At 41.0% G+C, this 17,213-nt stretch overlaps 1 protein-coding gene across 2 annotated transcripts in view; it reads right to left on the bottom strand.

Moving 5' to 3' along the window:
• The window catches only part of LOC149248830 (uncharacterized), a 453,527-nt gene that overhangs the window by 158,629 nt on the left and 277,685 nt on the right, over positions 1–17,213 (bottom strand). For both annotated transcript variants that reach the window (XM_089458565.1, XM_089458564.1), the window contains exon 3: positions 16,836–17,026. In XM_089458565.1, coding sequence (XP_089314691.1) covers positions 16,836–17,026 — 191 coding nt within the window. The remainder of the gene's footprint in view (positions 1–16,835; positions 17,027–17,213) is intronic.

Below are 17,213 nucleotides of genomic sequence, written 5' to 3' on the forward strand. Positions count from 1 at the left end.
TGATTGGTTGCCAAAATGTGGAGCACAGTTGCCAATATATAGTTGTTCGACCATATGAAGAGACACACCTTATGGGTTGGCCAACTTGTCTATCTGGAGGGTTGACTTGGTCTTGTGGTGACAAAATTGACCCTTTTGACTCAAAATAATTTTTTATTTTTCTTACAAATAGTCAAAATGGGACATTGACTCATGAAATTTTTTCTTATTGACTCAACCCTACAAGCATGAAGAACATGCTTTTAGAAAAGAATAATAATAATAATTTGTTTTTGTTTTTGTTTTTACATGAAATACATATTGATACAAGTACAATGATAATTATGAAGATCAAACCTAGTTGCACTTTTCAACGCTCCCTCTTAATTAGGGAAGTATTCATAATGACTCAATAGGATACTAGGATACTCTCAAATTGAAATATTCTCGTAAGAAGAGCTCGGATTGATAAGCATCATCAAGCATCATCATAACCAACATTGTCAATTACAAAATAGCAAGGCCTTGACTAATAAGCTCTAACTCTCCACTAGATTAGAGCACAATGTTGGGAGGCATATATTTGGGCACCACCACCGCCTCTTAAGGCACATACCCCATCTGGATGTTCACTAGGTATGTCCTTACATGACTATTCTTATCTTGGATATCAACCCATCCTCAAATAATATCAGTCCTCAGGACTACTCTTATCTTGGATAACTTTCCTCAAGGTGTATCAGTCTTGGATGCTTACCCAATCCACCATTCTGCCTACCAGTGCCTTCACTAGGCTTACCACTATTAGTCCTGGCCATAGTGCATGACACATGGAGAATACGATGTCCACTATCACTCCCTCTCAACCAGGGAGAAGATCCTTACTCCCTCTCAGCCAAGGAGAGATAACCACAAGCCTCAGCTTGTCTCATTCTATGCCAATACATCAACTACTTGTTCTTCCGTGGAGACATAGTTGTAGCTGCTTGGCTCCTATTTGCATCACATCATAACAAGCTTCGGTCTTTCTAGATCGTTGTCAATCCTTACGAATCTTTAACATGTCATTAAGCAGTTCATCAAACATCTTATGGAGCCAAACTTCTTCACAATTGATTGCACAAGCCTTCATGTCTTCTTTCTTTGTAATAGGATTCTTCTCTCATGTTTTTCCAAGAAATTATATCAACTTCCAATCATCAACATCAATACTGTCAATCAATGTGTTCCTGGATCGAACCAATCAACTGTTGATACAACGATATCAAAACTCTTCAATTTCTGGCTAAAGGATACTGCCCTCGATCAATCATCTTCTCTTTTGATCACAAGCTTCTCTAGACTTTTTGTCAAACTTTAATTAATGTTGTATCCAACCAAGATCTTACAGCTCCCTCTTTTTAGTTGAGGTAAGTAAACTTCTTTCTTTCATGCTACGCTCTAACTACTTTCTCTTTCTTCAAATACGTCTATTAGGATTTGCTATCCACCACTTTGTGGGTGATATCCCCAGGAGAATTTTTTCTCCATGATGAACCTCAGCTAGCAGCCAGCAACCCCTTGATGCCTCCTACTAGCTTGTTGTGCCATTCTTTTCCACCTGAGACAACCATGTGGTCCCTAACCCACCTATATTGATTGTATGTTTGAAGGTGGGCCTCCTGAATCTAAAGGTATGTCTTATCATTTGGTAATTGAATATTGGGTTTACTTATCATGGATACTTCTAGGTATGGATTGACGAGGGGATTTGGCGGAAAAAGTGGGCTCAGTTTGTGATCTTGTCCCCTTGATCTCTTTTGGTTGTTACCCTTGGATCTTAGTCCCGTGGGATCTCCTTTATTGACCATTTGGTTCTAGGGTGGTACTACTTGGAAAACCCCGACTTTGGGTGTGTGGTCCCGCTCCTTTACTCACACATATTACTCCCTTTCCACTCACTATACCTCCATTCATCTTTTCTCCCACTTGGGTCCACATTTCCATTTTGGGTCCACATAGGGCTAGCCTCCCTATCCCCTTGCCCCTACCTTGGGTCAGGCCTAGAATGATGCCCCGGAGGTTGAAGCAATTAAAAGAAAGGGGAAAAGCATAATTGGCCACATTTAACAGGAAATTGTACCACAAAATGCAAAAGATGGCTAGGATAAAATAATCAACACGTGGGCAAAAGCCAATGCATGAGCTCTACCCCAATCCATGGCCATTACCCTAGTTCCATAGGCCCTGTATGAGCCTCCTTTATCATTCAGGAACCCATGATTGTCCCAACCCCTGGAGGGCAATGAACCGCCCTACCTAAAAGGGGGTAATCACTGCTATATCTTACATATCATCCTCTTCTCCTTTGAGCCCCGAGCAATTAATTAAAGAAATTCATAAAAGGCAAAAGGCATATAAAGAAGGGTGGAAAAATCAAGGTCAAGGCACCTCATGTACCACGACTACTCCCTCCTATACATTTGCATACCCAGGTGTGGGCTTCCCCTTATCTAGCTACCCATATGCCCCACTATGTGGCCCAGGACTGCCCCTCATTCCCTATTCCATCTCACTTATTTGTCACTTGCCACCCCCATTAGAGGGATGTCCCTTGGACATACTATCCCCTTTAAGGGCCGAAACCACCTAATAAGATACTTGGCTAACCCCCTTTGGAGCCTCGAGACACTACCACATGCCAAAGCCCAATACGGAAGGGCATGCCATTATGAAGTGCCTTCGTTGTTATCCATGATTTGTAAGCTCTTTTACCCGATTATTTTAATGATTGGTTATACTGGAAGTCTAGGGGACGCATTGGATCTTATGCAGGATTACAAGTGGTTTTTTTGGGTTTGGTCTCCCTATATGGGATCCTAACCCTAAAGGTCTACATTAGCACATGTAGGGTGTGCATAGAGAACCATTGGCCTCCACAAAAGCAGACAGCACTCCACGGATCTTCATGGTTGCTCAGAGATTACTAGTGATCCACTTTTGGGATGATGATGATAGGCTTGGTACATAATGCCTAGCAGGCCCCCACAAGAGCCCCACACTCTTGACAGGTGTCCCAAGACTTGTACGATGTCATAGCAGCATTCATTCCACCACTTGCACCCTTGCAGAGGATCTACAGGCATCTCCAATTCATATGGATACCCATGGGGTCAATTATGTGCCCTCAGACCCACTGGGAGCACCACGGGTCTACTACTTGGAGAACAAAGGGCCACCCCCTTGTTCATCATATTCTGAGGAATTTATTCCTTAATATGACACATCTGGATATTATTATGCCTTTGGAGGGCCCTACGATATGCACATATTATTATTTGGCCCCTTGTGAGGCCAATTTTTATACTTATTAGCTAGTTCACCGGCCTTGTCACCAATAGGGGTTTTATTTGCACATTATTCTATCATTAGGGGCTAATGTAGGCCCATAGTCTAATTCAAACTCATTAGGAGGCTATATATTGATGTTAGATACATTCATTTGGATCATCACTTGATTTGGGATCTCTCTGATCATAGAGAACTTCACACTTTTTCCTTTGAGGATATTTTCTGGAGATGGATGAATTTTGACGTATGGATTTGGGCTATTTATCTTGTCTTGGAGCTTTGTCTTGTGAACGAAATGCTGGTTGGATATACTATATAACTATGTTCCACCAAGGTTCCGTGACAAGGGGGCGAGGGAGCGAGGGGGAGCAGGAGCGGCCTATCCAAAAGCTCCCGACCATTTTTTAGGAAACGTGGGGGAGCGTCAGGGTCTTAAAAACTTGTAAATATAAAATATAATTTATTAATTGAGTCCACTATGACAATTTGGTTTGAATTGAAAAGATGCTAAGCATGATCATACAAAACTAAAGATGTAAGTGATATGGCCAAAATATCCAGACCTTCAATCTCCTTTAAATAGGCTTTACTAGTCAGGGAGGCTGCAAATATTTTCACATAAGATAAGCATCCAAAATGCTACAGAGATGTGCCTCAGACGTGCCAGGTATAGATGCCAAATTCTTCACAATTGAATGTTCAGATTAGGCTCCAAAAGCTTCAACGTGATCCCCTTATTGGCCTTTATGAATTTTCTTTCAGAGAGGAGGATCACGTAACCCACAGATCAGTGCTTGACATATAAATACTTAAATTCAGTTAACAAATTTCAGGTAGGCTGCAGTAAAGATTTCTCCAATAACTTTCTACAAACAGTTACTAGATAGCCATGCATACCTCTAAGATTTACGTTGCAACTGCCAAGGGAAAAGCTTTGTACACGTTATGTCTGGTGTGCAACATAAGGAATTATGGGTTTCTTTCTAATTTTCTGGCAGGCATAGTGCATAGAAGGTTAATGCAAAATGAAAGATGAGTAAATGTTGAGATGTGATCTACAGTAAATTACTCGTGTGGATGTCAAAGGATGGAACCGGTTTCCTAAAATAGCACTGACTGCTTGCATACGTTAAAAACTCATTTTGAAGGGCAAGCCTAAGAGAAAATGAGAACAATAAACTGAGCAGCAAGCTTAATAGTAACCCAGATTGTCTCTCAATTAAAAGCCTCCAAATGTTTCCAGCATGGCATAGTTACCTTTAGTTCAGAATCAGAATAACACATTTTAAGCAATAAACTTTTGTAAAATAAACTGCAAAAAGAATTTGGGCTTGGAAACAGTGAACACGTCTTCAATGAACAGCATTTCATATACACAAACATATCCAAACGCATTCTTTAGATGCACTCTAAACGCAATTACGCAATCGCAAATGCTCATGAAATGAACTGTTACTTACGTGTTAGGCTATAGCAGTCCGCTCCTCGCACGTAGCGCTGCTCACATGATGCTTGAAGGGAGGTGCTGCTCGCATGATGCTCGACGGGAGCTGCTGCTCATAGGATGCTCGACGGGAGGGAGGGAGGAGTTCTGGAATCTGAACAGTGAAATTGAAGGCTGTGAGTGTGTTGTTTTGTGTTCACGCTACCGTTTTTATAACATGAAATAGCTAAATTCCAAAACCCTACGCGTTAATTAAAGATTAGTTTCAGCGTTAAGTTAATTAAGATCATTTTTTTTGCATAAACGTGTGCCTCGTCCCCCCACGTCCCCTCATGACCCCCCTCGTCCCCCTTTTCGGAAACGCCCCCTCAGGAAAGGGAAACGACTCCCTAGCACGTCCCCCTGAGTTTCCTCATTTTTGGGAGCGTGGGGAAATGTCCCCTACTCATGCCCAAGTCGTCGGAGTGCGGGGGAGCGAGGAAACTAGACCCCTTTGTGGGGGGGCGGGGTGCGAGTCCTCGTGGAACACTGCTATATAACATTGTAAGTGAATTTTGATGTTATTATTCTTGTTGCTACATACTGCTAAAATTAGGCTAGTTGCTACATAATCAAAATGTGAAATTGAGCATGGTTTTAGCTAATTTAATGTATGGCCAATGTTATATGAATGAAATGACATAGAGATTATTTGTCTTGAAAAGCTTACATCGTTTGCTTTGAAGTATACATGCTTGAAGGTCACTTTTCTTTTCTTTCTTTCAACATCGGATGAAGTTGACTTTTTGGGCCTCCTTGATCAAGAAACCAAGTTCTGACTCATCATCATCCTTTACTCCATATCCCCAAGTGAATTAAGCATTGGTCCCTTAAAGGGGTGATCATTTTAACTCTCATTTTTGTGAAAATTTATGAATCTACACATCAGAAATCCTACTGCAATCACTGGTTTAACATCTCCTACTTGTTATTACATTCAACAAGTTATTTAATTTATAAATAGTGATGAAAAACACTACTGCAGACTACACTGACATAAAAATCATAAACTGAAATAGATATGAGACAAACAGACAAGGGACACTGTTATTTTTGGACAACACGTCCCCAAAAAAAGCCCAATGTGGGAAAATCTGTGAAGCATATAGAGGGTTTGTATTATTAAGCAAGCAAAAGCTGAGTACAACAGGTTGCCTCTCACACTAGCTAACCTTTCAGAGAAATCTCGACAGCAAGAAATACATATGAGGGTTTACCTCGTTCTCCAAGTCACAACTAATCCACTGAGTGGCTTGACTCTGGCAATCACTGCGAAAATCCCAACTCAATCTTTGCTTGGGCTAGCGTCTTGCCTCTGGGAGACTATGTCACCCCTTCTACTGGATCGATTTAATGGAGGAAGACTTTTGTTCAGCCCTCCCAGCTCAGAACCTAGCTTCTCCAACAAAATCTCGAATTTCCGATGAACTTCTTGCACTACCACTACAAGAGACCCTCTTGGTCTACGTCAGCTCTGCATGCGCCCCTTCCTGGGCAGCGTAGGTCTTTGTGCTGCTTCTCTGATGCTACTGCTGCTTCTCTGCCTGGTACTCATTGGCTCGGACCTCCTTTCCGATCCAACTCTCTGCTTCTACCCCTCACTGCAATTAAGATCACTAGTTCAGGTTTCTCAGCAAACCACGCCCCATAAAAATCAAACTAATTTGATCACTCGGTGTATTTCCAACTGACCCTCAAGCCTCCTCTTATACTTTTCCTGTTTATGAATCAACGACCGAGATTAAGTCCCTAATCAACAGCTCAGATTAAAACAGACTTGATCCTCGTCTCTTAGAAGCTTCTCACCCATATTTTTATTAATACCCATTAATATTTTTATTTTCCTAAGTTTAGACTTAAGAATCCCATTAAAAATATTAATTATTTTAATAACTCACAATCCGGGTGGAATTTCTCCAAAAGATTTCTGGGTCTTGGAGATGTCATGTATTCTAGCCCCTCCACAAAATTTCGGAGCTAGAGCACATCCGATGCTACCCAAAATCAACACTTCCTCTTAGCAAGGAATGTGCTCTAGCAATACTTCCCAATAGAAGCATCACATTGATCCATGACATCGATCCTCTGTGTTGCTGATGCTTGGCCTGCTGCCCTTCATCCACTGCACTGCTGCAACCTGTACTACTGCCCATGACACTGCCACTGTCACTGCTACATCTGTACTGCAACTACCTCTCAAAATGATGCATCATGCTGCCCATAACACTACCACTGCTAACTACTGCACTGCAACTCCGCTGCTGGGAAGTAAGAAACTGAAAAAGTCACCCAAAAGCTAACATACTGATCAGTCTGTATACTCGTGATGCTGAAGCTACCTCTGTTGCTACTGCACTGCTGCAATCTACTATGTGCCTCTCGCACTGCTGCAACCTCCACTGCGCTGCTTCAGACTCCGGCGCTCTAGCTCTGCCATAGTTGCTCCATCATCCTTCGCACCAACTGACTCCCGTCATTTCGCTACTGTCATTAAGGGCTCCAGTAGCCGTATGTGTTCCAAGAGTTTGGCCACCTCAAGGATCCTGCCCCTTTGTGTAGTCCTCCCGACTACAGCTGTCACCCCACCTCTTCTCTAGAGGTGCATGAGCCCTCATGGCACAATCCTCGTCATCATCTTCCTTATCAGCTTTCGCTGGAGCAACCATCGAGTCAGAAGCCTCTTCCTTGCCCTTCTTCCAGGGGCACTGAGTGATGAAATGTCCTAGTTCCCCACACTTGAAGTATCTGACCTTGGATATATCCTTTTTCTTCCTTTTTTGTTGCCCTTGTTGTCCTGATGATGTGAGAGCTACATCCTCCTCCACCTCCTTCTTGACCCGAGCTCCTCTACCGCTACTCCCTGCCTTAGTCAGCCCCCTGATCTCTTCTTGTCGAAGAGCTACCCACATCTCCTCCCAACTAGGGAGAGAAGCTCTGCCCAAGATACTCTGGAAAAATGTCTCCTAGTCTTCGGTGACTGCATTCAAGGCAGTCCTGACCATGAACTCAGGATCTGGTGTAGACCCCATGAAAGTCAGCTAGTCTCGAATCCCTTGCAACCTGAGAAGGAAGGGATCGATCTCTTCTCCCTTTTGCATCTGGTACTGTCTCAGTTGATTCTCCAATAGCATCTTCCGTTGAATGGAAGTCCCCTGGTACAAGGTGGTCAGTGTCTCCCACATCTCCCTTGTTGTTTCCTTCTCAGCAATGTGTGGGACCACATGATCTTTGACCCCGTCTAGAATCATGCATTTAGCCTTCGCCTGGGCCTCCTCGTACTTCTTTAGCGGATCAATGTCGACCGGAACAACAACTACCTTCAAGGCATAGTCCTTGATGCGATTCTTGTCTAGGACTGCCAGGATCCTGGCCTTCCAAATGACAAAATTGGATGCTCCATCCAATCTGTCCTAATCCCTTAGTCCATTGACTGCCATCTCTGCTCAAACAAGTGTAGAATAGGTTCTCTTCTCCCTCTCTTACTGCTCCCCCAACAAGACTCAGATCTGGATTTCTTTGGCGCTAGAAATCCTCTAAGGAACAAGTTCTTTCCAGACTCCCTCTGAGTCTTGATTTCCTTCACGAAAATCCTCCCACCAAATATCAAATCACTCCTCTCCAATCCTCCTTTGCTGCTTCTCAGCAATCCGGATCTAGATTTGTTTGGCCATAAATTTGTCAAGGTAGTGACTCCCTCTGCCTCAACTTTGCCTCCTCAGACATTGTTCTGCACCAACAGAAACAACGTCCCACCAGCACCATAGATCAAAACTGCACTGCTTCTCTTGCCCTTGCAATTGACTAACCTGAGCCTCTCGGGCTCTGCGCTGTCCCAGAGAGCTGACGTAGTTACTGCGTGAGCTCCTCTCGAGTATTGCGTCATCCTCTACAGGCTCGAAATGCTAATGCAGGCACTGCGTGAGCCTCTGAGTCACTCCTCTGGCTCTGTGTCACTCCTTCAATTGCTCCTCGGGCTCTGAAACAACGCCGTCACTCAGGACAGCTGCTTCTTTGCAACAGTTTTCGCTGGATCTCCCGACTGATGGCTTCAGTGTCCTATGATCTGCAATGCTCTGATACCATGTGAAAATTTCTGAATCTACACATCAGAAATCCTACTACAATCACTGGTTTAACATCCCTACTTGTTATTACATTCAACAAGTTATTTAATTTATAAACAGTAAGAAAAACACTACTACAAACTACACTGACCTACAGATCATAAACTGAAATAGATATGAGACAAACACACAAGGGACACCGTTATTTTTGGACAACATGTCCCTAGAAAAACCCAATGCAGGAAAACCGGTGCAACATATAGAGGGTTTGTATTATTAAGCAAGCAGAATCTGAATACAATAGACTGCCTCTCACACCGGCTAACCTTTCAGGGAAAATATTGGCATTAAAAAATACATACGACGGTTTACCTCGTTCTTCAAGTCACAATTGATCCACTGAGTGGCCTGACTTCGACAATCACTGCGAAAATCCCTGCACAATCTCTGTTTGGGCCAGCGTCTTGCCTATAGGAGACTGCGTCACCCCTTTTGCTAGTTCGATTTGATGGAGGAAGACTTTTGTTCAGCCCTCTCGGCTTAGAACCTAGCTTCTCCGGCAAAATCTTGAACTTCCAATGAACTCCCTGCACTGCCACTGCAAGAGACCCTCTTGACCTATGTCAGCTCTGCGTGAGCCCCTTCCTGGGCTATGTAGGCCTCTGCGCTGCCTCTTTGCTTGGTACTCGTTGGCTCGGAACTCCTTTCCGATCTAACTCTTTGCTTCTGCCCCTCTCACTGCAATTAAGATCACTAGTTCAATTTTCTCAGCAAACCAAACCCCAAAAAAATCGAATTGATTTGATCACTCAATGTATTTCCAACTGACCCTCAAGCGTCCTCTTATACTTTTCCGATTAATGAATCAACAGCCGAGATTAAGTCCCTAATCAACGGCTAAGATTAAAATAGACTTGATCCTCATCTCTTAGAAGCTTCTCACCCATATTTTTATTAATAGCCATTAATATTTTTATTTTCCTAAGTTTAGACTTAGGAACCCCATCAAAAATATTAGTTATTTTAATAACTCACAATCCGTGTGGAATTTCTCCAAAAGATTTCTAGGTCTTGGAGATCTCATGTATTCTAACCCGTCCACAAAATTTCGGAGCTAGAAAACATCTGATGATACCCAAAATCAACATTTTTACCATTTTCCCTTTTTTCCCCAGGTCTAGCCCCATTAGGTCACCTAGGGCATCAATTTCCTAGGAATTAACCCAAGGAAAAACTTCGATCTCCTATAGGTTACTGCGTTGGTGTGTCCCCTCCCTTTCCTCCAAGTTTGAGGCAATTCTAATGGTGGAATTTCCAAGAATCCCAAGCCCTAGCTCTAGGATAGAATTTTTCCTAGGAATCCCCAAGGCTAGACCTCAATAGGATCAATTCAACCTTTTGAAGTAAATATTCTTGTTTGGTCCTTTCCTCTCACCTTGTCTAGGATAGGAACATCATTGGTTGTTGCATTCCATCCATGAACCTGGGCTGGGTCCACTTGGCCCCGTGTGGTCTCACTTCTCAATAAAGATTATTTGTCAAGGACCACTTGGGAATCCAAGTTTCCCAAGGATTAGAGGGATTGAAAACCTTGTTTATAAGCCTATCCTTGCTCCCTCAACCCTCCAATCCTCACCCCTTACCTTGGTGGACCAAGTCCCTTGCTTAAAGAGCAAGCAAGTTCCATTATTCACTCCATCCTCGGGAAAGAGTTTTTAGGGTCACTTCTCACCTATCCATTGACATATACTTTACAAGTGATCCCTACACTACCCAGACTCCTCCCATTGGTGAAAGTCCATAAACGGCAAGGAGACTTAGCTGTGGTGACAGTGGGCTAAGCCTCCACCATTGCCCTTAACCTAGCAATTGCCCTCTTAGGAACCCCTTTAGGTCCCCTGTCGGTTTGAGTGATAACAGGATTTAGAGAAGTCATCACGCTTTGCTGAGTTCTTCCAATTCTTCTATCTGTTAGTCGAGCTTAGATAAATCTTGTCTTGACTTGCAACCTTTATTAGAAGACTATGAAAGAACAAAAAGACGAAGTACAAAGAGAAAACTGGAAATAGTAACAATCAAAGAAAGAATGTGTAAAATACTTATCTCTTTGAGGAGAGTTAGCTCCCTCTTAACCTTAGATATTTTTCATCAACCTTGCCCTTTCATTAGCATGATGTCATTCTTGTCATTCTCAAGATTTAAGTTTTCTTTTTAGAGCAGAAACAACTGGTTATCATTTCTATTTCTAGGGTTTTCTAACCCAAATCTTAGTTAGGGTTTATGAACCCTAGATCCTCCATCGTCACCAATCCCTGTTATTCAAGAACTGCAGAATTCTACAACCACACTAGCAAGTTAGTTGCAAAACCCTAGAGATACTATTCACATGCTTTTTATACAAAGGATTTCATTCCTAGTCTACATATGTAAGAAGGGAATCTGATGCTATCATGTCAATTAATGCATCTATGAAGACCTTGTCACGATTTTATTAGCTTACTCTTGCTTTCTAGACTACGCTTCATCATGACCTAGAAGCCTTGGTGTTATTTTTAATACAGATTCTTTGATGCAAATGAACAAAACTTATACATACCTTTTTTATTTTACTTGTCCTTCTTTGCAGAGATCTAGTCTTATTCCTCCAGTTGACATGTACTGACTTCATTCAAAAGAGATTGCTTCTCATATTCGTATCGTAGAGATGAGCTTCATCACCCTTTATACATATCCCAAACTTCACATCGTAATGTTCTTCAATTTTGTCACTAGCAACTTTGTTTTAATCCTTTAAATTATTTCTTTTAGACTATAGGTCGACTTCATTGATGTCACTCATTCTTTTATTATGTACAAGAAGGCGATCTAGGTAGTGTGTCTGCTTCATGCATTGGTGTCACAGAGATAAAGCTTCAAATCACAATTCATCCATAGAATTCCAACGTCACTGTCTTCAAACTATGATACGAACCAAGGAGATGAATTATGGAAGGTTTCTTTCTTTAAGAGAGTTGTCTTATGTATTTTTTTGGACACAAGTTGCCATACTTCTATCCTCTAGATAACTCATCCACTGTGGTAGCAATGGTCTCATAATGAAATCAAATATGTTGCTTTGTATGTCTTCATTATTCATGCCTTGGAGATGATCCATATGGGTTTGGATCCTTCAACTTACAACACACTTTTGTCCTTCATAGGTATATAATCATAAATTTCGGACCTGCAACTTTGCAGAGTTGCCACAACACCTTCGCACATGTGAACAAAAACATAATTTTGGCCCTATAATTCGCAGAGTTGCCCCAACACCTTCGCACGTGTGAACAAAAACAAGCAAAAATTAGATTTTCTTCATTCCTTAAATTCTTCTTCTCTCTCCTTGGCCTTCGATCTATTTCATCTTTTTTCTTGCACAAAAATTAACGAGTGCTAGAGAGTGATCAAATGAGGTCGAAGTCTCTCCCTTTTAAAGTTATCCAGGAGGTCGAATATGTGCGTCTTCAAGGCCGACTTGTCTAGGTAGGGTTGACTAGGTCTTGTGGTGTCTAAATGACTCTTTTTGACTCCAAATAAAAATTTTCTCTTTCTTACAAATAATCCAAATCGGACTTTGACACATGAAATTTTTCTTTTAGACTCAATAAACCCTAGAAGCATGAAGAATATGCTTTGACTAGAAAAATGATAATAATAATAAAATTTATTTTTCTTCTTTTTGCTTTTACATGAAATACATATTGATACAAGCACAATGATAATTATGAAGACCGAACCTAGTTACAAATTTTCAACAAACAATAGTATGAAAAAGGGTCGAAAGCAAAGCTAATCTCCATAGCAATCATATCAAGAAGAATGACAAGACTAGAGGAGGAACCGCAACCTGAAGAGGACATGTTGAAGAGGTATATTTCTGTGTTTGACAAAGGATTTTTGTCTAAGAGGAAGGAGGCCTAAGTTTGTCCCTAGCCGAGGGTTCCATGCATCTCTATCTATTGGAATAGAAGGCTGAAAATTTCTGTGTTGTCTGGCCAGAGAAAAGGGTGTATTGGCACTTGATTAGAGTTTGTTCTGCACTGGTAAAGGAGGGTCGTAACCCTAAGGAAGGTGATGTTAACCCTCAAATTGTACACAGGCAGGGCCAAGGTGGATTAAGTAGCAGTCGAGCCCTTGTGGAGGTCAACTGAGATATTTTGGTGGTGAATGCAGGTAAGAGGAGGTTGTTGTTGCTTGGTTGCAGAAGAAAAGGGTTTTTGAGGTGGTCGCAGACCTAGTTTCAGAGGGCAAATAAGCCTCAGGGTCTGTAGGAGCCAGTAAAGGTACCTCAGAACCAAGCAAGGTCAACAATGGTTAAATTAGGTGGTTGTTCCAAGGAGAAAGGTTTGCTGAGCATTGTTCATGAAGGTTGTTCACAAATGCAATTGTGAACAACGAGTTTTCGATGGCTAATGTACAGTCATCTAGAAGGATCTAGTGACTGTGAGTGCTAAAGTGATTTGGGGCTAATCATACAGTGATCTTAATGGATCAAGATCTCTATGAGTAATTGATGTTTAAGGGCTGATGTACAATGCACTTGAAGGAGCAAATACACTGTGAGCAGTTGGTGGACAAAGGGGTATTTCTTTGTGGTTAAAGGAGGCAGAGGACCTGCTGAGTGTCAAGAAAAATAAGGGTTGAATGGGTTGGTAGTAAGATGACATCTTCAACAAGTAAGTTATGTTTTGTTCTTGTTTCTTATTGGGTAGATTGCAGATCTGAAGTAGTAAATCACAAGCCCTAGCTTTGAATACTATGTATGCTATTGTACTAGTGATCGAGGGCCATGATCCCTGGTACAAGAGCCCCATGATTCTTTTATTGATAGATTAATAAAAAAGTTGAGCTTTGGGCTCAAATCTATGTGTACTTAATTGATTTCATTGTTAAAGAATTCCACTGTGCAAAGTGCTTGTAAGTTGAGGGTTTCTAGTGTGTTTATGTGCTCGGTTAGTCATAACATAGACCAAATCTAGGGCCTAAGGAAAATTCGTCACACACCACTTTCCAAATTGACTCAAGTTCCACCTCAGCCAATTCAGGGTTTGCTCTCATCATCTTCAGGTTGAATATGGTCATTGTATTCCACAAGAAGAGAGGACATGGTAGTTCTACCATTTGTAAAAGGTAGACGTTGGTGAGTTTTTCATTTTTAGATGCCCCATTTATTATGAGATCCATGGGAGATATCATTGTACTGTGACTCTAAGGGGACCCTCTCCACTTTCTTTCACTATCTTGATTAGAGATACCCAGTTCTCTTAATAATGAGGTGGACCACTTAGATAGTAGATCTTGCGAGACTCTTCCAGAAACCACTCTATCATGTTGATTACCTCTTTCTTGGTTCCTACTTTAGTGACTAGAGGTGTTAAGCATTATCCAGACCCTCCTAAGTTAGGCATAACATGTACAAGATTAGAGAGATTATGTACAACCTCTTATTTCTCCATGAGAACAAAGAGGAGAGCCTATTCTCAGCACAAACATGATCAATGGTCGAATCCAAACACCAAAATCCGTATTACTAGATTCTTCCCATCAGCCTCAAATATTAGGAGAGTCTCCATTTGTTGTCTCCGAGCTCCTCTAGGGGTCAACCAACCAAGCCCCCTCAACTCTAGACACTCCCCAAATGACATCATTAGGGAATGTAATGGTGTATTCTTAGTGATTGATGCAACTGTAGATACTTCTTCCTCCCCGCTCTCTATTTTTTCATCTCTTCCTAATGTTATAAGAGGTTTTTTTCTATTTTTTTCTTATTTTTTGTATTGTTTAGTCACTGATATCTTTATTTTTATGTTTCAGAGTCGCTATTGGCACTCTTACAGTCTATAGCAATGGATTGTACTTCCTAGTCACTTTGACCTACCTTTTGGGTCACTTGTTGATACTAATAAAATTTATCTTATCCTATCTCATTCGTCTCATGTTGGCTGATGTCACCAATCATACTAAGATACTCCCCTACTAGTTGTCACCAATATTGCACAAAAATCTCACTCTAAATCTAGCCATCTTGGGAACATGGTTGTGGGATAAGAAACAATATGACAATTGGTATGCCCCAACGCTTGAATTGCTTGCAAGTGATCACTTGTACAACTAAGTCACAGGACATGTCCTCCCCTCCTTGTGTCCCATATTTCACGTGTTGGACATGACACGTGTCTACCATGAGTTTGACTCATGTCCTATTTGTAGGACACGAGTTTGACTAGTGTTGTACATGAGCCCTAGTAGTGTCCCAAAATTTGGACACGTGTCCTATGAAGAAAACATCCTAACATCCATTTATTGCCTCATTCTCACATAATTCAGTCACATGTTTGGAACTCTCAAAGGTTTTGGAGTGCAGCTAAGGGGAATTAAGCAATGCTAGAAGGGATTCCAAGTCTTGGGAAATGGATTTGTCCAGGTCCTACTAATGTTATTAACGATAATGTTGACATTCTCCTTTATCTTTCATTTTCATCCTTTTACTTAAATTTTTAACAATACCATTAATTGAATCAGGATTTTTGAGATTGGTTTTGACCTCATTGGATTTCATATGGAGAAAGTAGAATTTTAGATCCCACTCAAAATCTAGCAGACTTAACAATTTTCAGGATTTTAGGATTGGGGGATTACAACGTTTCCATTAGAGTTTTTCATGTATGAGGGTATGGAGCTAGCATTTAATTAAGAAGACTAAGCCCTCTATGTTGGTGGCATTTATTGTTGAACTGCTTTGTCATGACCCTAGTAAAAATGCACCCAACACTCGAACAAAATCTCGATTTGACATGTTAAGCTTTTTCTATCTTATTTTAATGCTTAGAGGGTGATATTGACGATGAGCATCCCAATATAGGCAATGATTTTGATGATATGTAGCTCTAGTTATTTGTTGTACCGTAATATTTTTGGACTTCACAGGCCATTTAGGGCCTCTTTGTTGATGTTTCTTTGGTTCATAGATGGATTGCATTTGCACTCAATGCTATTTTGATTATATGCATTAGTTGTGCGATTGAATTTGTATCATCATCATGCAAATGTTTTATATATTTCATATTTTATGTGCAATTCACTAATTTTTTATATTTTTTAACATATATTGTATTTTTTAATATATGATATATAACATGTCCTCCATGTCATGTTTCAGGGGGTCATCGTGTCACATGTTGGATACTCGTATTTTCGTGTCCTCCGTGTCCCGTGTCCTTGTGTCATGATAACTGTACATTGTTCAGTTATCATGGCCACAATCAATGTCGCCAGCTGGTACTTGCCCAGTCTCTGTACTGCTTCATTTATTGTCTTATGTAGCTTAGGAGATGCTCTAGGCACTCCTCACTGCCATTGCCAAATGTTCTTTCTCGTTACATTGACCTACTTGGTCATTTGTGGACATCCATAGAATTTCATTTCATTTCATGTCTTTACTGCAGTTACCCTTTAACTTGGAAATGTTGGTGTTATTATTTATCTTACGGTGGTAACTTTTGGATTTAGAAGCTGTGTGCTTTAATAGCACCAAGTTTGATTTTATCATTCAATAGCTGCACTTCTGTGCTGTTAATCTGCCAAGCATGGTATACGAGTGGCATGATGACCTGAGGTTTGCCTTTGTAAGCCTGTTTGTTTTAAGATTTACACACAAGGCAGCCCACTCCCCACACTGCCCCCTCCTGCCCACCCCCCACAGCACACGTGCACATACATACATACATAAATACACACAAATATATGTGTCTGTTTAGAGTCTAGACAAGCCAAAAGCTTCAGAATCAGAGATCTAAAAGATCATAGAGAAATATAGCAAGGAACAGATCCTTGAGACAACACGGTATAACTAATGCATCATTTTTTATTATCAGAACTTACCAACTTAACACATTAATGCTTCTATTAACTTCGGGTTGATTTTATAACCTATTACTTACTCATTTTGAGGAAGATTCCTTGTCCTTCCACCATATTTAATACAAAGAAACAAACATGATGGACAGCTTGGATCAGAAGGGCGCATTGCCTTCTCCTCTTCAAGTATTTGTACAGGACAAAGTATTCGATTCTGTCGGTTGGGATAGAAAATCTTTCTTCGGACACCAGGCTGTTCATATAATATATGCTCCTGGCAAGCAACATAAATTATTTAGATATGTCAATATTTCATCTCAAAAACAAGGTGGAAGTAGAAACAGTATAAGATTAAATTAGAAGAAACTCCACTGTAAAGATATACAAATTCCAGAGCACAAGTAAGAAAGTGAATTAAGAAACGGGACCATCCTTCATGATAAATAGTAAATACCAAATGA

This window comes from Pinus tabuliformis, chromosome 7 (genome assembly GCF_031772625.1).
Source record: "Pinus tabuliformis cultivar Carrire ecotype Pingquan chromosome 7, CPIR1, whole genome shotgun sequence".
NCBI classification, from domain to species: Eukaryota; Viridiplantae; Streptophyta; class Pinopsida; order Pinales; family Pinaceae; genus Pinus; species Pinus tabuliformis.